Source organism: Mizuhopecten yessoensis, unplaced genomic scaffold, assembly GCF_002113885.1.
Source record: "Mizuhopecten yessoensis strain PY_sf001 unplaced genomic scaffold, ASM211388v2 scaffold7441, whole genome shotgun sequence".
Taxonomy (NCBI): domain Eukaryota; kingdom Metazoa; phylum Mollusca; class Bivalvia; order Pectinida; family Pectinidae; genus Mizuhopecten; species Mizuhopecten yessoensis.
Genome location: NW_018407049.1, coordinates 574632 through 598974, shown reverse-complemented (window position 1 = coordinate 598974; position 24343 = coordinate 574632). Strand labels below are relative to the sequence as shown.

General features: G+C 35.6%; 1 protein-coding gene across 4 annotated transcripts in view; it reads left to right on the top strand.

Annotated features, from left to right (window-relative positions):
• LOC110453520 (signal transducer and activator of transcription 5A-like) overlaps positions 1-24343 on the top strand; it is a 51082-nt gene that overhangs the window by 25212 nt on the left and 1527 nt on the right. Inside the window, exons 12-22 of one of the 4 annotated variants that reach the window (XM_021502494.1) lie at positions 3891-3926; positions 4423-4497; positions 5859-5951; positions 6733-6871; positions 7278-7336; positions 8019-8125; positions 10625-10767; positions 11971-12141; positions 13841-13907; positions 14965-15069; positions 22796-22903. In XM_021502494.1, the coding sequence (XP_021358169.1) occupies positions 3891-3926; positions 4423-4497; positions 5859-5951; positions 6733-6871; positions 7278-7336; positions 8019-8125; positions 10625-10767; positions 11971-12141; positions 13841-13907; positions 14965-15069; positions 22796-22903 (1103 nt within the window). Of the gene's footprint in view, positions 1-3890; positions 3927-4422; positions 4498-5858; positions 5952-6732; positions 6872-7277; positions 7337-8018; positions 8126-10624; positions 10768-11970; positions 12142-13840; positions 13908-14766; positions 14938-14964; positions 15070-22795; positions 22904-24343 lie in introns of those variants that run through there. The other 3 variants (XM_021502495.1, XM_021502496.1, XM_021502497.1) reach the window with 3 other exon arrangements.

Below are 24343 nucleotides of genomic sequence, written 5' to 3'. Positions count from 1 at the left end.
GAGTTTGTCATCAAAATCAGGGTATCCATCTGTATGTTGACAGGATTTTGTCACTGAAATCAGGGTGTCCGTCTTTATGTTGACAGGAGTTTGTCATTGAAATCATGGTGTCCATCTGGATGTTGACAGGGGTTTGTCATTGAAATCAAGGTGTCCATCTGTATGTTGAGAGGAGTTTGTCATTGAAATCAGGGTGTGAATCTGTATGTTGACAAGAGTTTGTCATTGAAATCAGGATGTCCATCTGTATTTTGACAGGAGTTTGTCATCCATCTGTATGTTGACAGGATTTTGTCACTGAAATCAGGGTGTCCGTCTTTATATTGACAGGAGTTTGTCATTGAAATCAAGGTGTCCGTCTGTGTGTTGATAGGAGTTTGTCATCGAAATCAGGGTATCCATCTGTATGTTGACAGGATTTTGTCACTGAAATCAGGGTGTCCGTCTTTATATTGACAGGAGTTTGTCATTGAAATCAAGGTGTCCATCTGTATGTTGAGAGGAGTTTGTCATTGAAATCAGGGTGTGAATCTGTATGTTGACAAGAGTTTGTCATTGAAATCAGGATGTCCATCTGTATTTTGACAGGAGTTTGTCATTAAAATCAGGGTGTCCATCTGGATGTTGACACAAGTTTGTCATTGAAATCAGGGTGTCCATCTCTATGTTGACAAGAGTTTGTCATTGAAATCAGGGTGTCGGTCTGTATGTTGAGAGGAGTTTGTCATTGAAATCAGGGTGTGAATCTGTATGTTGACAAGAGTTTGTCATTAAAATCAGGGTGTCCATCTGGATGTTTATGTTGACAGGATTTTGTCACTGAAATCAGGGTGTCCGTCTTTATGTTGACAGGAGGTTGTCATTGAAATCAAGGTGTCCATCTGTATGTTGAGAGGAGTTTGTCATTGAAATCAGGGTGTTCGTCTGTGTGTTGACACGAGTTTGTCATTGAAATCAGGGTGTCCGTCTGTATGTTGAGAGGAGTTTGTCATTGAAATCAGGGTGTTCGTCTGTGTGTTGACACAAGTTTGTCATTGAAATCAGGGTGTCTGTCTGTATGTTGACAGGAGATTGTCATTGAAATCAGGGTGTCCATCTGTATGTTGACAGGAGTTTGTCATTGAAATCAGGGTGTCCATCTGGATGTTGACACAAGTTTGTCATTGAAATCAGGGTGTCCATCTGTATGTTGAAAGGAGTTTATCATTGAAATCAGGATGTTCATCTGTATGTTGACAGGAGTTTGTCAATGAAAACAGGGTGTCTGTCTGTATGTTGACACAAGTTTGTCATTGAAATCATGGTGTCCATCTGTATGTTGACAGGAGTTTGTCATTGAAATCAAGGTGTCCATCTGTATGTTGACAAGAGTTTGTCATTGAAATCAGGGTGTCTGTCTGTATGTTTACAGGAGTTTGTCATTGAAATCAGGGTGTCCGTCTGTATGTTTACAGGAGTTTGTCATCGAAATCAGGGTGTCCGTCTGTATGTTGAGAGGAGTTTGCCATTGAAATCAGGGTGTCTGTCTGTATGTTGACAGGAGTTTGTCAATGAAATCAGGGGGTCCATTTGTATGTTGACAGGAGTTTGTCAATGAAATCAGGTTGTTCGTCTGTATGTTGACAGGAGTTTGTCATTGAAATCAGAGTGTTCATCTGTATGTTGACAGGAGTTTGTCATTGAAATCAAGGTGTCCGTCTGTATGTTGATAGGAGTTTGTCATGAAAATCAGGGTGTCCGTCTGTATGTTGACAGGAGTTTGTCATCGAAATCAGGGTGTCCGTCTGTATGTTGAGAGGAGTTTGTCATTGAAATCAGGGTGTCTGTCTGTATGTTGACAGGAGTTTGTCATTAAAATCAGGGTGTCCATCTGGATGTTGACACAAGTTTGTCATTGAAATCATGGTGTCCATCTGTATGTTGACAGGAGTTTGTCATTGAAATCAGTGAAACATTCGTGATAGGAGTTTGTCATTAAAATCAAGGTGTCCGTCTGAATGTTGACAGGAGTTTGTCAATGAAATCAGGTTGTTCGTCAGTATGTTGACAGGAGTTTGGCATTGAAATCAGGGTGTCCGTCTGTATGTTTACAGGAGTTTGTCATCGAAATCAGGGGGTCGTCTGTATGTTGAGAGGAGTTTGTCATTGAAATCAGCGTGTTCGTCTGTGTGTTGACACAAGTTTGTCATTGAAATCAGGGTGTCTGTCTGTATGTTGACAGGAGTTTGTCAATGAAATCAGGGAGTCCGTCTGTATGTTGAGAGGAGTTTGTCATTGAAATCAGGGTGTTCGTCTGTATGCTGACAGGAGTTTGTCATTGAAATCAGTGAAACATTCGTATGTTGACAGGAGTTTGTCATTGAAATCAGGATGTCCATCTGTATATTGATAGGAGTTTGTCATTGAAATCAGGGTGTCCGTCTTTATGATGACAGGAGTTTGTCATTGAAATCAAGGTGTCCATCTGTATGTTGACAGGAGTTTGTCAATGAAAACAGGGTGTCTGTCTGTATGTTGACAGGAGTTTGTCAATGAAATCAGGTTGTTCGTCAGTATGTTGACAGGAGTTTGACATTGAAATCAGGGTGTCCGTCTGTATGTTGATAGGAGTTTGTCATTAAAATCAGGGTGTCCGTCTGAATGTTGACAGGAGTTTGTCAATGAAATCAGGTTGTTCGTCTGTATGTTGACAGGAGTTTGTCATTGAAATCACGGTGTCCATCTGGATGTTGACACAAGTTTGTCATTGAAATCATGGTGTCCATCTGTATGTTGACAAGAGTTTGTCATTGAAATCAGGGTGTCTGTCTGTATGTTGACAGGAGTTTGTCAATGAAAACAGGGTGTCTGTCTGTATGTTGACAGGAGTTTGTCATTGAATTCAGGGTGTCCATCTGTATGTTGACAGGAGTTTGTCAATGAAAACAGGGTGTCTGTCTGTATGTTGACAGGAGTTTGTCATTGAAATCAGGGTGTTCATTTGTTTGTTGACAGGAGTTTGTCAATGAAATCAGGGAGTCCGTCTGTATGTTGAGAGGAGTTTGTCATTGAAATCAGGGTGTTCGTCTGTATGCTGACAGGAGTTTGTCATTGAAATCAGTGAAACATTCGTGATAGGAGTTTGTCATTAAAATCAAGGTGTCCGTCTGAATGTTGACAGGAGTTTGTCAATGAACTCAGGTTGTTCGTCAGTATGTTGACAGGAGTTTGTCATTGAAATCAGGGTGTCCGTCTGTATGTTTACAGGAGTTTGTCATCGAAATCAGGGTGTCCGTCTGTATGTTGAGAGGAGTTTGTCATTGAAATCAGGGTGTCTGTCTGTATGTTGACAGGAGTTTGTCAATGAAATCAGGGTGTCCATTTGTATGTTGACAGGAGTTTGTCAATGAAATCAGGGTGTCCGTCTGTATGTTGACAGGAGTTTGTCATTGAAATCAGGGTGTCCATCNCCGTCTGTATGTTAACAGGAGTTAGCATCTTGGATAACTGCATTCATGTAATTTCTTTTTGGGACTTTTGATTTCTGATAATAACAATTTGTTCAAAGCAGTGGTACTTCATGAGATATAGGATTTGCTACTACTGCTTGTCATCCTCATCAGTGAACAACACATGCATCATCATGTCATTGTTTGTTTTACTAAAACTATTATTGACTTCTGTTGAGGGCACTTTAATTGTGTCATTATATCATTGCTTTTAGTGGGAGTTAATCACTTCGCAAAGCATTAGTTTTTTGTCATAGCCCCATTATAATAGAAGGTAGTTTTATAAACTGATAAAGCTTTGCATTAGGGTGTCAATATTTATGAAACTTTGATAATCTATGTGTACATAGAGTTGTACGTTATTTTCTTTCATTCATTTTTGTTTTGTTTTTTGTTTTGCAGCAACTCCAGAAAATAAACCGTGCTGACAGAAAGCAGGTGAGATAATTCTGATAATGAATCTGTTCTCTACAAATGTTTAAATTTTACCATTCCATTGGCAAAATGTCCAAACTTATATTGAAATATCCATTAATAAAGAAAAGGTCGTCCAGAGGATTCAAAAGTCATTGTGCTTTGTATGTAACTTATTTTTGAAGTATTTATGCAGTGGTCAATCATATCATAGAAAATGGTTATTAGTTGGTGTGTCGAAACAGTCACTGAAGTTGCATTAGTTGTAAAAAAATATAGAAAAGTATTGCAATAAGGGCATCAGACAGATTTCGGTAGCTTCAGTGTCTCCTAATCGGAGGCCACAAACGAGAACTTGTGACTCTACATAGGTCCAATATCATACATGTTGTCGCCATTGACGTCATCACACACCAGCAGATTAGGGTAGGCCATCTTAAAAACCTGAACCTGCAGGTGGGAAATGTTGATGATCAAGTTAGCTCTGATGAAACATCTCAACTATTCTTCTTCTTTTCAGAATGTGACAGAAGAGAAATTCTGCATTGTGTTTAAGTCAACATTCCAGATTGGAAACCAAGAACAATTTGTCTGGGTAAGAATGTTTTATTCATTTTTTTCCTGTCTCCTAATGAATACCTATTACAAGTTAACCTCACATATATTTCTGACATTCCAGAAAGCACAATTTTTGTGTAGACCTATGATGTACATTCACAAGTGTGTGAGTGGATGTGTACGTCATCATGCCATAAACAAGTGTCATCTGTGACGGCAAATAGAAATATATAAGGTCTAGTGTTTATAACACTCATATATTACACACTGTACCTACATTTGTATTTTATACGAATTTTATAATTTTCTACAAAAATACTTTTTGTGGCGCTTAATTTATAGGCCGCAACTTTACTCATAAAAAATGATATCTGAAAATATTTTAATCCTAAAATATGTTAAATAAACTTTCGGTCATCCAAGAGATGAGCCATGTTCCGCCAATACCTTGTTGTGTCATTTTCTCTGAGTAAACAGGGCTTGCTGTCCTGTAAGGAGGTGTGAGGGTTTATAACTATAAAAGTGCAGTGTAAAAATAAAAGTTTAGCAATAGACATCTTTTTTCACAAACGCATATATTCATGTGCAATATATTATTTGAATTTCCCGGTGTTTATTTTTGGTATACAATTTCATTGGTCAAGTCTAAACCACGTGATAGCTGACCCCTGTTTCAGCAGGTGACCCCCACAGGGGGACAGAAAAATTTGCAACCGCACGCCATCTTTGATTTTCTGAACGATAAACAAAAGATACAAGTAATTTGACCTTTTATACGGCAAAAGTTTTCTAACCCTCCCACCACACCCCCTTTTCAGATTATATATGTTAAGATGTTTCTATGTTGTTTCAATTTTATGATGTCTTGTGGTGCTTAATTTATAGGCCGCAACTTTACTCATAAAAAATGATATCTGAAAATATTTTAATCCTAAAATATGTTAAATAAACTTTCGGCCATCCAAGAGATGAGCCATGTTCCGCCTGTTATCCTGCACTAATAAACTTTTGCTTTCTTGAAAACTTGACTGAACAAACTGGTGGACAAAATGACGTCAAGGACTGAATAATAACGCCATGTTACTGTAGCTTGAAATGGGCTAAAGTATTTAGAGTCCATTCTTATTCAGTGTGACTGTGTCCCTATTAGATTAGTCTATAACATCTGATGAGTCCAGCCAAATAAAGGAGTAGAGTCTACTTGGGTGATTCAATATCTTACATTATCTGGAATATTGTATTGCGTGGACTAAAAGCTGGCTTATTTGTATCACTATAGCAAGATTCACAAGGCATACAAAATAAAAAGGTTTACACATGCTAAATAATAATGCCATGGAAATATGGAACAATTAATATTTTGATACAATATCTTAACATTATCTTAATATTTTACAGACAAAATCTAATCCTATAGTTGTGATTGTCCATGGCAGTCAGGAATGCCGAGCAATGGCGACAATCATGTGGGATAACCAGTTTGCTATACCGGTGAGTAAGGATACCCAGTGTAGTGTACATTACTGGTGAATCAGTCCCGAAAAAGGAGGACATTTTTTTTAAAAGATAAGGTCTGTCAGGTAAGGATTTCTGATAAAGTTTCGCCTATAGTTGAAATATATCAGTCTTAAAATTAGTATGTATACGTAAACAGGGTACATACTATTAGTTACACAGTTTGTTAGTGACCTTCGCCTCGCCCGATACAAGTTTCTTTTAGACCCAATATTTTTCAGTATTAAGTCACTAACAAACTGTGTAACAAATTTATCCCGTCGAAGGCCCTTTGGATAAAAAAACTGCAAAATAATACAAAATTCAACATTTATTCCAACAATAACAATTTTAACATTTAAAATTTAATACATAATTTGTTAACAACAACAAAAATTTAACAAAAATAATTCGGTATTTCACAAATATTCTCGCCGACTTTTGATTAGCCTTGATAGTGTTGTCAGCATTTAGTTTCACCCGCTTTGTTAACATTTCATCGGCTGTCGTCTGCACAAACCACTTGGTAGCCATCTTGTTACAAGTTGACTCTTATTGGCAAAGAACGATAACTCTTACGTACTCACCTAATGTGAGTTTCTACTGACCTAATATGAAAATATACTGGATATCATGTGACGTCGTTTTAACCAATAGGACTACAGGATTTTTGCCTGAGGCGGGATAAATGTATATATCATGTGAGAAGTCTTTATGATATAAATGGTTTTTTTAATGACTTAGAGGTCTATTGACTCTCTTGTCTGTATCCTTATAGGAAAGGCAGATGTTTGAGGTGCCAGACTTTGTCCCTTGGCCACAAATGTGTGAGCTACTTAGCTGTAAGTTTAAGCAAATGACACAGCGTGGACTGGGGAAGAATGACCTTGATTACCTGGCCCACAAGATCTTTCAAGGTAACCGTAACGTAACAACAGTCGTTTTTTTTCAGTTCACATCAATAATTTGATATTAGCTATGTTGCACAGCTAACTCTCACATAAGAGAAGTAGAGAAGGGGAATAACTCCTATAAAATATGTGAACCAAAAGTTAATTTGCAATGACCCAACTAGTTCAGGTACCATTCATTTGATCAACTTTCATATATTAAGTTTTAAGGAAAAGTTTTGATCAGATCAACAGGAGCACAAATCCTTAAAATGACCACAGTAATGGTTTTCTGATTTCTGATCAACGCTTTATTTGTGATGTTTTGTTATTTGTATCAATATGGGGAGTAAATAATCAACTACATTTATCACAGAAAAGAGAGGTGGGGTGCTTGATCTATCAAATACAACATGTATCACTCTTGTAACAGGAGGCCGGGACATAGTGGATTACTCTCCGTACAGTATCACGTGGGCACAATTCGTCAAGGTAAATCAACCTCCAGATATCCATAGCCTGGTTATCCTCATAGCAAATTTATTGTCACAGTTTCATGTATATTATCTGTAACAATAATTTGTAAATCAATCTCTAAAACAAATTATTATCCACCCTGTTAATAAATTGCTTTTGTCAGAAGTACTCAAGAAAAATATTTCTAATCTTGAAAATATCATTAAAATATGATGCAAAAAATCTGTCTGTGATATTACTGTATTTGTAAAAATAATATTTTAATCAATCTCTAAAACAAATTGTTTTCCACCCTGAAAATCATTTTTCATCTTGAAAATGTCCTTATATTATGATGCAAAAAATCAATACCCCGGGTACTCCATTTCTAATAAATGATTTCATTAAAACGAAAAAGTTAACTTTTCAATAAATAAGCAAGCAAAAAAGTCAAGATGGGACTTAGCATTATTTTCTCTCACTTATTGGACTAGTTTTTGGCTTAACCAATCAAATAGTTCTGGTTTGAATTAGGTTATGTCCTTTAATTTATCTTAATATATATATAAAACACACCTCTTTGCATGTAGACGTATATTTAACAAGTAGTAAAAAAGATCCTTACCGATGAAGAAATTATTTTAAAAAAAATCTCTTGACAAATTCCTTGATCTTCTTGATAACTTTCTTAAGAATATATCTAATTAATCTCTTCCAGGAAAATCAACAACTTGCTTCTGGGACTGTCAGCTTCACGTTTTGGGATTGGTTCCACAGTATCATGAAACTGACAAGAAAACACTTGCGGGAATTGTGGCAAGACAGGTGGGTTGTATTAAATATTGTTGAAATTGTCACAGAATTTTCTCTTTCAGTTATGTGTGCCCAGAGAAGCTATGGTATGTTAATATGGACTTTCAGCTTTGTGTGCCCAGGGAAGCTATATGGTATGTTAAAATGGACTTTCAGCTTTGTGTGCCCAGAGAAGCTATGGTATGTTAATATGGACTTTCAGCTATGTGTGCCCAGAGAAGCTATGGTATGTTAAAATGAACTTTCAGCTTTGTGTGCCCAGAGAAGCTATGGTATGTTAATATGGACTTTCAGCTATGTGTGCCCAGAGAAGCTATGGTATGTTAATATGGACTTTCAGCTTTGTGTGCCCAGAGAAACTATGATATGTTAATATGGACTTTCAGCTATGTGTGCCCAGAGAAGCTATGGTATGTTAATATGGACTTTCAGCTTTGTGTGCCCAGAGAAGCTATGGTATGTTAATATGGACTTTCAGCTATGTGTGCCCAGGTAAGCTATGGTATGTTAATATGGACCTTTAGCTCTGTGTGCACAGAGAAGCTATATATATGGTATGTTAATATGGACCTTCAGCTATGTGTGCCCAGGTAAGCTATGGTATGTTAATATGGACCTTCAGCTCTGTGTGCACAGAGAAGCTATGGTATTTTAATATGGACCTTCAGCTATGTGTGCACAGAGAAGCTATGGTATGTTAATATGGACTTTCAGCTATGTGTGCCCAGAGAATCTATAGTATGTTAATATGGACCTTTAGCTCTGTGTGCACAGAGAAGCTATATATATGGTATGTTAATATGGACCTTTAGCTCTGTGTGCACAGAGAAGCTATATATATGGTATGTTAATATGGACCTTCAGCTCTGTGTGCCCAGAGAAGCTATGGTATGTTGATATGGACCCTCAGCTCTGTGTGCCCAGAGAAGCTATGGTATGTTAATATGGCCCTTCAGCTATGTGTGCCCAGAGAACCTATGGTATGCTAATATGGACCTTCAGCTATGTGTGCACAGAGAAGCTTTGTTATGTTAATATGGACCTTCAGCTCTGTGTGCACAGAGAACCTACGGTATGTTAATATGGACCCTCAGCTCTGTGTGCACAGAGAAGCTATGGTATGTTAATATGGACCCTCAGCTCTGTGTGCCCAGAGAAGCTATGGTATGTTAATATGGACTTTCAGTTATGTGTGCACAGAGAAGCTTTGGTATGTTAATATGGACTTTCAGCTATGTGTGCACAGAGAAGCTATGGTATGTTAATATGGACTTTTTAAATTGATGAATTTTCCAGAGTAAAAGTTGCATTTAAATTTCTATAGCTTTTTGTAAGTATGCCAACCACAACTTTAAAAGTTTGTTTCAGCTCAAAAACCTGCCTTTTGTTAGGGTACTAAGAAAATGCTATTACCAAGTAAAAAAAGTTCTAAATATCAAATAAATATTGAGATTATATGATTTTATATATTAAAATTAAAAAAACAATAACGTTAAAGTTAACGATGATTGTACAACATATGATTTTCAGATATCCTTCCTGAGACAAAGTCTCATGTGAGCAATTGTGGTCACCTTTTGTCCAGCATCATCTTTTGTCTGTCATGCAATCTATAAACAATTTACTATTTAGACTTCTCAAAACCACCTAACCAATTTCAATAATTTTTTACAGAAAGCTATCATTATCAGAGGCATATAAAGCTATGAATTAATTGGATCTCGACCCCTAGGGGTCTGAGGGACAGGGCCAAAATGGGTCAGTGCAAATAAAATTTCAACAATATTTATAACTAATTATAAATAGATGGATGGTGCTTTATCAAAATTGTGAATTCCATTAACTCTTGGTCACCCATTTGCTCCAGGACGGGGTAAAGTTTACTTCTGTTCATACTACCGAATAATACTTACATGTGTATGGTAAGATTTATGTTTTTTCAGTAGGAAATAGTTAAAACTTGGTAAGTTGTTATCATCATATGTTTACAGTTTGATGAATTTAGACCCAAGTTTTATGGACCAAGATTTCAACAACCTCTTTCAGACCCAGATATACTTGTTTGAATTTAACACTGTCTAAGGATTGATAGGTCCTAAGATGCTTTATCAAATTTCTGAAATTCATTACCCCTAAGTCGCTCATTTGTCCCTGGGGGTAAAATTAAATATAGCTTATACTGTATTGAGAAAATAACACTTTTGGGTAATATTTTGGATTTATTTTGCAGTGGAAAATAAATCAAACTGTGTTTGTATGATTATCATATGATGCAGTTTGACAATAAGGAAATTATGGACCTGACAACAAGAGATGAAATAGGTAGAACAAAAATCACTTTTTCCAAGGATTATAAGGAATAGGGCATGTTGTAATTCTATAAGAATAATAAACATTTTATGACTGTTATGAAAGAAGAACACTTTAAGAAGAATACTTATTTAGGCTTTGTCTGTTTTGTCTGTTTTTTTCTGACAGTTAACCACTGTACAAACTATTTTCTTTTCACAGATGCATTGTGGGATTCATAAGCCGGTCTAAGGCAGAGCAGCAACTCCTCAGTGTGGACAATGGCAACTTCCTGTTACGCTTCAGTGAATCAGAGTTGGGCGGTATCACTGTTGGCTGGGTAGATGATGTTGCACAACAGCAAGGTAAGTTTTCATTGGTAAGATGTGTCCAGTACAAGTTTTCATTGGTCAGATATGTCCAGCTCAAATGTTCATGGGTCAAATGTTTCTAGTAAAAGTTTTCATTGGTCAGATGTGTCAGTACAAGTTTGTATTGGTTAGATGTGACCAGTACAAGTTTTTATTTGTTAGATAATGTATGTCTAGTACAAGTTTTTATTGGTTATATGTGTTAAGAACAAGTTTTCATTGGTTAGATATGTCAGTACAAGTTTTCATTTGTCAGATGTGTCCAGTACAAGTTTTCATTTGTCAGATGTGTCCCGTACAAGTTTTCATTGTTTAGATGTGTCCAGTACAAGTTTTTTATTAGTCAGATATGTCCAGTACAAGTTTTTATTAGTCAGATGTGTCCAGTACAAGTTATCATTAGTCAGATATGTCGAGTACAAGTTTTCATTAGTCAGAATTGTCCAGTACAAGTTTTCATTAGTCAGATATGTCGAGTACAAGGTTTCATTGTTTAGATATGTCCAGTACAAGGTTTCATTAGTCAGATATGTCCAGTACAAGTTTTCATTGTTTAGATATGTCCAGTACAAGTTTTCATTAGTCAGATATGTCGAGTACAAGTTTTCATTGTTTAGATATGTCAGTACAAGTTTTCATTAGTCAGATATGTCCAGTACAAGTTTTCATTGTTTAGATATGTCCAGTTCAAGTTTTCATTAGACAGATATGTCGAGTACAAGTTTTCATTGGTCAGAATTGTCCAGTACAAGTTTTCATTAGTCAGATATGTCCAGTACAAGTTTTCATTGTTTAGATATGTCCAGTGCAAGTTTTCATTAGTCAGATATGTCGAGTACAAGTTTTCATTGGTCAGAATTGTCCAGTACAAGTTTTCATTAGGCAGATATGTCGAGTACAAGTTTTCATTGTTTAGATATGTTCAGTACAAGTTTTCATTAGTCAGATATGTCCAGTACAAGTTTTCATTGTTTAGATATGATCAGTACAAGTTTTCATTGGTCGGATATGTCCAGTTCAAGTTTTTATTAGTCAGATGTGTCCCTGATATAAACCATACAATTCAACATATAGTTATTTGAGTAATTTGTTATGTAAACTGATTTATTATTTATAAAAAGACCAGCTAGGTGAGCTGGTTAGATCTTTTGTTTCATTCGAATTTAATTTATCTAAATTATTTTTATTTAATATCAGGAGATGAAAATGAAGTGAAGAGGGAGGCTAACTTTGCACAGCCATATGAGGCAGATGACTTCTGCGTCAAGAGTCTCGCTGAAAGGATCAAAGATGTCGACAAACTGGTGTACCTTTATCCTAACAGACCGAAGGAACAGGTCTTTAAAAAATACTGGCTTCCATTTCCAGGTAAGCTTCTACCAGATACTGCTAATTAGGTAATCAGATGGATTCATCTGAGGTAAATTGTTGTTAAGAGTTGTTTGTACCTGTGATTTATAAGTGGTGACATATAAGGTGACTTTAAGGATCCCTGTCCCATTGCACAATGGTTGTTCTAATATACAGTTATTACCCCCCCCCCCCCCATTAGTATCCATTTATATAATAACTTTAGCACAGTATGGCTGAAGGATACTTCCATTGACTAGGTAGCTCAATCGGTTAGATCTATAATATAACAATCTGAAGTCAAAGTTTTGAATCCGGTCTAGCCCCACTAAGAACACTTTATGATTAATTTAGCTCATCTGGCCCAAAGGGCCACCTAGGGTCATGATAGTTGGCCAGTAGGTACCTGGGATAGAGTTCTATAAAGTTTCTTCATTAAAATGACCTGGACCTAATTTCAAGGTCACTTGGGTTAAATATGTTAAAAACTTCAAACAACAATATCCTAAGATCAATTTGGACTAGAGTCATGATACTTGGGTATGTTATGTAGACCAGTTGTGTGAAATGTTTTCTTTATTACAGTAATGAGTTCAAGGGTCAACTTTAAGTGCAAGTCGGGAGTCAAAGGTCAATGTGGGTTAAAAGCTTAAAAATTCAAATTTCAAATTTCAAATAACAATATCTTCAGAACCGTTTAAGAGATGTTAAAATGTCTTGTGTTCTAGTTACCAAATTTGGTCTGAAGTCACCTATATGTCAGTTTCATGTAATAAAAGGAACAGGTGAGCGATACAGGCCCTCTGGGCCTCTTGTAATAAAAGACCTGTAAGGTATAGTTTTCTTTTCATAAATGATTTATCAAAGCTATAGCCATGCAAGAAAAATCAGTTTTCAATTATTTACATTTTTTGGTAGTGGTACAGGTATCTACAATTGTAACTATAGAATTTCCTTAGATAGTTATCCTGGGTAGTGGAACAGGTATCTAACTACAGAGGTTCCTTAGATAGTTATCCTGGGTAGTGGAACAGGTATCTAACTACAGAGGTTCCTTAGATAGTTATCCTGGGTAGTGGAACAGGTATCTAACTACAGAGGTTCCTTAGATAGTTATCCTGGGTAGTGGTACAGGTTTCTAACTATAGAGCTTCCTTAGATAGTTATCCTGGGTAGTGGAACAGGTATCTAACTACAGAGGTTCCTTAGATAGTTATCCTGGGTAGTGGTACATGTATCTAACTATAGAGCTTCCTTAGATATTTATCCTGGGTAGTGGTACGGGTATCTAACTATAGAGTTTCCTTAGATAGTTATCCTGGGTAGTGGAACAGGTATCTAACTACAGAGTTTCCTTAGATAGTTATCCTGGGGAGTGGTACAGGTATCTAACTAAAGAGTTCCCCTAGATAGTTATCCTGGGTAGTGGTACAGGTATCTAACTATAGAGTTTCCTTAGAAAGTTATCCTGGGTAGTGGTACAGGTATCTGACTATAGAGCTTCCCAAGATAGTTATCCTGGGTAGTGGTACAGGTATCTAAATATAGAGTTTCCTTAGATAGTAATCCTAACTAATCATAATTGATCGCTTTGTCAGTTTTGTTGCCTTTTGTTTTTAATGGTCGTATTTCCCTATAGTCTTTCTGTGCCAAATTTAGTTACTTTAATACCTGTCAATTTTTTATTTTTTAATTGTTTTTGTTATTCTGATTTCAGGAAGAAATTCAAAGAAGCCACACAATCCTCGCTATAAACACATGGGAACTCTGATACAAGATATCATGTAAGTTTTAACTAAATACAAGATATCATATAAGTTTTAACTAAATACAAGATATCATGTAAGTTTTAACTAAATACAAGATATCATGTAAGTTTTAACTCATTTGCCTGTGTTGATCCTTTAGTTTAATTAAATGCCATTTCTCTTAAATTGTGTTTAGACAGTTAAACGATTATTTGATTTAAGATAGGGAAACTCTGATGTTAGAATGTCCTATTCGGCACAAATGGACATAAAAGAGAGTTTTTCTATCACTCCAGTTTCGAGGATTATCTCTGAAATCATGAAAATGCTCTAAATCTTCAACAACGTTCTTCTTCATACCAAAATATTTTAGAATTAAACTACATTCATGGATGGAAAGGTCAAATAGGCGTGGTTAATATACCCTGGCTAACCATTCCCCTTAGGGAAAAGGGGTAACATTTTTACCGTTTACATTGGAAAATAACACATTTCCATTGGGAATAAGTCAAAAGTAAAAATTAACATCATGGATTGGCAGTTTTAAGTCATGAAAAAATAGGACTTTAACAAAATGAGGTACAGAGGTTAAAACTTTAATGGTCTGCACAGATATTAACAACTTCTCCTCAATAATCATATTGAGGCTTAGGATATGTGGATATATTGCATATAACCAGTATACTTGTGGATGGATGAGACTTATATTATGTAGGCTTTGACTGTACTCTGAAGGTTAACTGCTATATATATAATAAATATTTGTAACTTAGAAACATCATTTTTTTGTCGAATACACAGTTGGGATATTTGCATTACACGTACTATCTTGCTTCAGGAGTATTTTCACATTATGTCACAATCCGAACAACAACAAGATCAATCTATATTACAGCTGAGGTGGCCTCCTGTTATCTACTCTATGTCTAGCTCTCACTCATCCACCCCTGAAGTCACATTTGAACTCTTCCAATTCAAAAATTGGAGTTGTTCATTGTGAAATTATTTCAAGGGTGAATGAGTTAATATATAACCGTTAAACAGGATGAAGTGACTGAGATTAGGAGGATAAAAAAATCTATTTGATTGTCAGTGCCGTACCTACACAGACTAGCAGTGTTTCTCGCAAACGAGAGAAGACATCAGAAAATGAGGAAGAAATGACAATGGAACCTGCGTCAGAAATAGGATCAAAGACGTGAGTGTAAAAGGTTTGCAAGCTGTGTTAATAGCACTGAGTAATATCTGGTCCCGCACTAGCATTCATTGTCAGCCTAATTTCACTGTTGTATATCTGGTCCCGCGCTAGCATTCATTGTCAGCCTAATTTCACTGTTGTATCAGCTTTAAGTCAGCTTTGTGTCAGATTATATTTTTAATATTGAAATCATTTAGATAATTTTCAAATTTGTCATTCAAATTTGGTTCATCTGCAGTTTGTCATTTATAAGAAAAACCTGTTTCTGACAGTAATTCTGACAACACACTGGAAAGACTGGCAACACATGCTGGCCTCACACTCACTGAGCTGTAGTAGTATCTGATATATTGTCAGTTGTTTTTTTCCTTTTTTTTTTTATCTGGCAATACTTTATTGGCAAGAAAAGATCAATTACCAAAAAATAGCAAACAGAAGAAAAACATTGACTATCAAAACTCCTGAAGGTGGTCATGGTAACACACTAACATTACACTGTCAATACATTAACAACACATTGTAAATATACTGACATTACACTGTCAGTACATTAACATCAAATTGTAAATACACTAACATCATATTGTAAATACACTGACATTACACTATCAATACACTGAAAGCACAATGTAAGTACACTAACATCATATTGTAAGTACACTGACATTACACTGTCAATACAATAACATCACATTGTAAGTACATTAACATCAAATTGTAAATACACTAACATCATATTGTAAATACACTGACATTACACAGTCAAACTACATTAACATCATTTTGTAAGTACATTAACATCACATTGTAAGTACACTGACATCACATTGTAAATACACTAACATCATATTGTAAATACACTGACATTACACAGTCAAACTACATTAACATCACATTGTAAGTACACTAACATCATATTGTAAGTACACTAACATCACATTGTAAATACACTAATATCACATTGTAAGTACACTAACATCATATTGTAAGTACACTAACATCACATTGTAAATACACTAACATCACATTGTAAGTACACTAACATCATATTGTCAATACAATAACACCATATTGTAAGTACACTGACATTTTATGCATAACTTCACACAATGAAAGAGTTAACCTGTTTATTACTTGAGTTAAGACACAGATATGTATGTGCAAGCAAAGAACAAGTACTAAAACCTACTGCAAACATTTGGCGTATCAGGGGCTACTCACTCTATAACAAACCTGCTAATAGTAACAAATTCTTTTCAAAAGATTTTAAAGGAAGCTAGACTCGGCGAAGTCACAGAAAAACTTGATAAAGAGCGCGAGCTAGACTCCAAAGAAAACAAGAGAAGCAGCTAGACTTTGAACGACTCCAGAGAAGCGACTAGACTCCTAATATCCATGGAGAAGCTATAAAAGACTATGAATTGGAAACGCTAGACTCCGAAGAAGGCAAGAGAAGTCACTAGACTCTGGAGGAATCCAGAGAAGCGACTAGACTCATAGCCACCCCAGAGAATATATCTGTTAGATTTACCATGAGAAAACTGGCTACAGATAAAGTGAAGTAATAATCTATTTAAGAGATTGGGGGTAAAATTCCCAAAGAATTTAAAGTCAAGCCTAAATTTACACATAGTTGTTCATAAAGTCTCGATCAATAGAGTGAGTAACCCACCTAACGTAAACATTACATATATATAACATACAACATGAAGCGTCAAAAAGAAGCCTCACAGAAGCCTCACAGAGGGGCAGCATGTAATAAATCGACAAAAATATACAAATATGAAGTTACTGTATACATATACATGAACCTGAAAAAAGAACCAACAATTACACAAAATCTCATGATCATGAGGCAAATTAATTAGAGGCGATGCAGGGGTTGGTGGGTGGGTAAGCCAAAACAAACAAGTGTAATCTGCCAGCACTACGAGGAATGAAACTGAAGCTGGCAATACCAACACCCCTCTAAGACGTAATCGCTGATTGGTCAAAAGTTACTATGGACTGATTAACATATACTACGATACCTTATATGGTAAGACATCTAATTTGCAAAGATAAACACTATCGCTCTTCGAAGACGAACACATTCCATAACCAGGTAAAAGAAGGAATTACAAAAATGAACATAAGGGAAAAAGCCTTATATCCTATAACACTTAATATTGCAAACATATATATATAACAACAAAAATATCACATCTACAACTACAGCAGCCAAGGCAATAGAAGGCTTACACAGTTATATATAAACTATAATTTATCATTACATATCAAATTATTCTTATATTGTAAGTACAGTAACATCACATTGTAAATACAATAACATCATATTGTAAGTACACTGACATTTTACTGTCAATACAATAACATCATTTTGTAAGTACATTAACATCATATTGTAAATACACTGACATCACAGTGTAAGTACATTAACATCACATTGTAAGTACACTAACACCACATTGTAAATACACTGACATCATATTGTAAATACACTGACATCATATTGTAAATACCCTGACATCACATCTGTCAATACACTGGCATATAGTTCACATACAAATATTGTTCATCCAACAAAACTTCAGCATTAATGGTGCTATTCAATAATACATTATGACCACTGTTGTTTCTTTATCAAAATACTTTATAACCTATTCATAAGGCCAATATGGTATCCTTATTTATATATTTCTTGTGAATCTCTTTAACTAACATTTATTTCACCTGTATATGTGAACCATATTTAATCATCTCAGTGATATGTTTCTTTTCCAAATAACATTTAGTTCACCAATATATTGCATTTCATGCTCAGCTCTGTGGATCTGTTATTATTTGGTAGAGATCCTGGTAAGTGTTCAACGTTCATGGTTATCTCAGTGTACTGAAAGCTCATGATCAGTGGTCTAAATATGTTTGGTAAATATTTGAGTCAGTATTATCAGTGTTCATAGTCAAATAAATGGAATTCTGCCAGTACCTTCAACTATTGCTTGATTGCAAAATCCACCGATGTCATCAGCCATGACCACCTCTAACGGGACGTTTTGATTTCTTTCCTGGAACGCCCGAAAGGTGAGAAGCCGACAACAGTTCGACAGAATCACTGCCCATCTGTGGATTCTCCATCAAATCCAGCTGAGCGCGTTATCTAGCTGATGTTCTCTCTGCATGGTTTGAGTGAGAAACCCCTGCACACAACCACGACAGGGGAGACCCAACCATCCTTTAATGCGTTATAAGCCTCCTGACATCGTCCTCCCAGGGAATGGTACCATTCTTTTCCCCTGATAAGACCAAAGCAGTGTCCAGATATAGACCTGCAGCCTCCTGTTTGTCTGTAGCTCCCCAGCTGCATCTGATGTTTTCTAATTTCTGTCGATATAGGTAATACCATTGTCATCATATCTCAGTCTGTTATCAACATGATTGACAGCAGTACTTACTGGCCTCTTCTGTCTTGTTGAATTCAAGAATTCCTGATATTCAGGTCTTTAGAGTCCCTAATAGTCATCAACAATCTAGCCCTTGTCACCTTGAATTCTTCCTCGAGCGATGATATTGGGGACTGTAACGTCACGCTGCCACAATATGTACGCTTCCAAAAGGTACACGGTCAGGAAGTTTGAATAGTACTTTTAAACTAATTTCCTCAGATGGTATAACAAAAGAGATGTTTATAAACATTTCCACGAAATATTTTTGTTTTCAGCAACATTTTAAGAATTCACGATGACTTCAAAGTAAACATGTCAGATAACCAGAAAAACGATGTACGCTGACGATATTTTGGAGGAGTTTGAAGGGGTTTATTATTGGCGTGTTGTTTAAATGTTGATTTCTAGTCCTTATAACTGAATCATATAAAAATGTCCTATACAATTGTAGTGTAGCATGGTATTTATAAAGCAATATATTTTATTGCAAACGGAACATCAACTAGAAGATATAAAACAAGTTTCATGGCCTATGAAGTTGCATACCGATCTGGATACTTAGCGTTCTATTTTCAAAAACAAATTTCTTAGAATAAAAACTTTTCCTGAAAACAAAGCTCTATGTGTGTAGTCTTTGTCAAGAATCAAGACACGTCAGATATAATATCTGGATTTATAAATATCATTGAAAAACTGTTAAAATTGTACCAGTTGTGGTAGTGTTACAATGTGCATTAGTTTGGCAGTCATGCTACAGGTCAGTACTGGTGAAACTTGGGGGTATTTTGAGCCATCTTTAAAGTGTCTGATGATCTTTCTCACTTCATACAGTGAGAAAGGCTAAGTCTGGTGAGGTAGAAACCCAGCTGGTAAATTCATGAATTTCACAAGCAATTCTTTTCTTTCAATCTTCCGCAGGCATTCCTCCACCTGCGTCTGCAATCGTTTGATATTCCTGCTGTCATTTAGACTAGCGTCTAACTTTTTCTTTTCATCATGATGCAGACTTTCTGATTTCCTTGGTTTACATTTCATCCTTGCCCACCCAATGATTTCATCAGGGGCCAATGAATTTCATTGTGCCTGCACATGCATCGGTGTTATTATTTTCAGGTCGCCCATGAAACCCCTGTCTGGTGGTAGTCGTACTCCTGTTGATGCTTTAAGTCATTTTTTTTCCTGTCTGGCACCTTGATGATCAAGCCCTTCCCCAATCACAAAGAGTATAACAAAGATGGTGCATACTGTCACAATACCCTTTTCTTGTGCCTGCCATGATATTGTTATCCCTCCTACTGTGAACCAGAGCCTGAAATAGCCCATATAACACTTCATTGGGTGTGTTCTGGGATGTGATAGTGTTCCATCACCTTGAAAATCAGTTGTTCTTGGGCAGAACTGTATACGTTATTTTATTCCAACCAAATAACTGCTTTGTCTCCTTGGATGATGTTGGCTTCCTGAATCAGCTGTGTGATTGCTCCTGTGTTCTCAAGACATCCAGGGAACCTTGGGATATTTTCTTAATGCACAGGAGAATTGATGTAGTCATTTGAGGTCATGAACGTCGTCATCCGTCATGCAACTGACGATAATTTATTTTTCTACTTTGGTTGTAAGGTTCTGAACGGATTCAGAGAAAACAAACTTGCAATAATTAGTTACATGTAAAGTTGTTGTAAAATTTCACATGAATCTTATTTCCATGCTAAAACCAGTTTGTTATCCTTGTATCAAATGGGTTTTGTTTACCGCTTTCAAACCATTGTGTTGTCAGAAATTGTTTGGTTATTAATGGTCACTATTGGTAATTTTTCGGTCAATATTGAATTGTTTTAGGCTTATTGAAAGGCCCAAAATAGTTCAGATACCCTGAATGTTTGACTGTACTGAAAAAGAGAGCATTACTAATTGATGACATCATTTTGATAGTGTTTAACATATGTTTTTAACTGTCTTTACTTGGTTTATATAATAGCACATATTGTTTTTTTGTGTTTTTGTTTGGAAAAGCTGTATTTTTTTTTATTTCAAATTGAGAGAATTGTTATATTGGGGGTTTAATTATTCCTCCGCCTGCAGAAGCACCCATTGATATATAGCTGTAAAATAAACCTTAACTACAAAAATAGTAAATAGATTTCTACAGAAATAGTAAATACATATATACTGTAAACTGCACCTTAATCTACAGAAATAGTAAATACATATATACTGTAAGCTGCACCTTTATCTTCATAAATAGTAAATACATATATACTGTAAACTGCACCTTTCTCTACAGAAATAGTAAATACATATATACTGTAAACTGCACCTTTATCTATAGATATAGCAAATACATATAAACTACTGCAGATAAACGCCAAGCTTGCCTTTAGTTTGTGCAAAAATGACGGCTTCCCAGCAAGCTTGCAGCATGTTTGCAGAAATCTTGAGCTTCTTCTTCCTATGCGGCTTCTCTTTGCGACGATACTATCATCTATGTATTCACATCCTTTGCATGTTTTGGCTTACGTTCTCTCGTTATAACCATTATGATATCTACCACGATGTTACTTGGTAAGGACGGCAGCCCCAATGATAAAATCACCTGTCGGCACATACTTTGCCTTGGACAGTGGGTAGTATTGGTGCTACATTGTGCTTTTATTTCACCAATACTGTGGTTGAAATGCATTCATAAATTAGTAGAGCAGAAGCGATAGTTTGAAATTAACACGTTGGGAAATATGTTTTTCACAGTTAATGAAGGTTTTGCTTTCAATGGCAGATTTTGAAAAATATTACCCCTTTTTGTCACCAAGGGAGAAAAATAATAACGAAATGGCAAATAAAATGATGTTTAGAACTTGTTACTGTACTACCCCAAATCAAGCTGACTTAAAGGTATGTTCACATGTGTCAGCTCAAACAAAACCAAACATAAAAAAGCATAAGAACAAAAAAGAGCCAGGTACCCATCAATTTTAGAGTTATTTGACACTAAACAATACAATATATTTTTGAGAAGTCTTTTTTTCGGAAATAGGTTTTTTGGCAAATATACTATCTTCACGTGGAAGGTGTAAAACAGTCCTATGATACCATTTACACACCTGTTCATTGTCATAAAGATTTAGTCAACCGTAACGATTTATCTTATGCAGAAATGCATGTAAACAGTGAATCAGTTTGAGATGTACAGTGTAGGTTGAACTTTGAGACATCTATCTACGGGAGAAATCAGAAAACTCATTTTGATACGCCCGTTAAAACTTTTGATGGGACGTTTTGTGATATAGGGAGCTTCCGTTTGTTGTCCATCCACTACACTTTGGTTTCCTTAAGGTAGCATGCTTAGATATTAACCAATTGTCATGAAACCTGTGAAACTGTGTACATCATTCAAAGATTTAAACTAAGTTCAAAGTGGAGACAAATCTATGTATTATTAATTAACATATTGTGCTATGATTGGTCAACTTCGAAACTTAAGTTTTGCGAGATAACTTAAAGCTTAAAGAATAATTTTTGATATTGATGAAACTTCGTATGCATGTACAAAATACAAAGACCGAGGCTACCCGTGATGTTAGGCGAAATGCATGTATAATTAATTGGAATACTGTGCTCTGATTAGTCAACGGTTTCCACACAATAATTTTGTCAAATATGATAGGATTCTGATGAGACTTAGGACATGGACAAATAAGTGCAATCCTTTCAGTTGTAACCATAAACTGTTAAGGCAATATAATCTACCGCATCATTATCTTTAATTGCATTAATTCATATATTTATTTTGAAATTTAATTCCTCTGATAACCTAAATATATTGAAGAAATGTGTAGATCCACGGTTATTTGACACTTACATTATTTGCGAAACTTTGTTTTGCAAAAGAAGGACCACGAGAAAGAATATTTGCTAATAAGGGGAGACTTTTTTGTTCCCAAAACCAACCTTTAGTTTGTACGAAATAATTTTACATTTTTTGACACCGTCTATTTGGTGTTCAGGAATTTTTAAAAGATGTTCTGTTATAGTCAAATTGAAAGCAAAAGTTATTGTTATTAATGTTGTGTTTTTGTTTTGTTTTTTGTTACAAATATAACATGTTATTATTAATCCATTTATTGTATGATTAGGGCTATTGAATTGAGATAAAGAAACAATAAGAAAGTAAATCAGATTTGCTTGTAGGCTGCCTGTCTCTTAAGCTTGTAACAACCTTCTTACAATGTACCAGTTTTCGTTAGTGTTTGGGAATTGAAACATGTTGTTTGGTGTTTTGTCAGAGCTATGGATGACATGTCTGGGTTTGGATCTGTTTTTGACAACACTCTGAATGTTGAACAGATAATGAATGCAATGGACATTGCACATGTCTCGTCTCCGGACTCCATGTAAGTACATAGTATATATGTAATCATGCCATTACCATGTCTACCTCACACTAACCTTCTACAAATACCACCATACATCTCACCGAGCCACACTGCATCACTCCACACCACATATATCTATCTTACCATACTTAGCAAAGTGTACAGATCATTTTCCAGTCGATGTCTTTTGAAGGAATTAACAAAATTATGATGAACTGTCTTGGTCATTATGTGCTAATTATTTTATGACAAATCCGCGCATACATAGTATCACAGCTGATACAATATGATTTGCTAATGGGTTTGCCAGTGATATGTTTTGAAGGCGTTATCTGATTTGTAGTGCACTTTGTCTTGTATATGTCATACCAAAATCTCTGGTATAAGTGTGATTCTTTGCCAAATTTGGGCATATTTTAAGAGGTCACTAATCGAAGGAATTATCATATTAAGATTAAATTTACCAAATTCTCTCGACAACAGTCCTGACTATATTAAGAAATTACCGTTACACCTGTACAAATACTCTGAAAAATCCACACTGATGTAATGTATATGCTGATAGTTTGGAAAAGATATATTTTTAACATACTTTCGCAGAGTTTAATGGAACTTTCTGCTTAAGACCCTTGCTCAAGCATGATTCTTTGCAAAATTCAAACATAGTTATTTAAGTTACTGCAATCAGATTGACAGCTTCCTGATGATATATTTTGAAGGAAATGCCGACGGACAAACTTAAAACACAGCGTTTTAAGCGTTGCAGGTTAATGAGGACTTTGAGCAAGACTTACGGTTGCCGTCATGATCAGATCTCATTGGCCATCAATATGATAGCATCTTTGCTACATCAGGAATTTTCTCAGAAAGTTTATCAACATGATAAAAACGACGTTTTATTCTTTATGAGCCAACGGGCCAGATATCCTATGACTTGTCATGTTGCTGTAGTTCCAGACCATGCCTTCATAAGGCATTGCAGCCATTCTAAAATCATTTCAGGTTTCAGACTATATATAATAAAACACGCACATTAAGCATGTAAGTGGTCATACAAAGTCTTTAATTTTTGGGTTTAATGTTCAAGGTCATTTTACATATTGCATTCAAGATTATTTTTTTTTCACAGAATCTCACCTATTTTCCCTATGAGGACTGACAACCATGAGTCATTTAAGGATATTGATAAACTCAGGATGCATGCTTTTGATTCATGACGGCTTATCTATTGTATCTAGTTTGGTTTGATTATGTCAATGCCTCTCTACGCTTCATGTCTTTTGCATGGCTTTTTTTCTGTGAGGTGTCACTGGGACGTTTTGTATTACAGCTAATATAGATTTGTATTCATAATGTGCTCATTTTAATTAGCAAGTGAAACAAAACAGAAAACTGTCTACATAATGACGAATTAGGTGAAATAATATGTTTATTAAAACACAAAGAAGTTAAATCAGA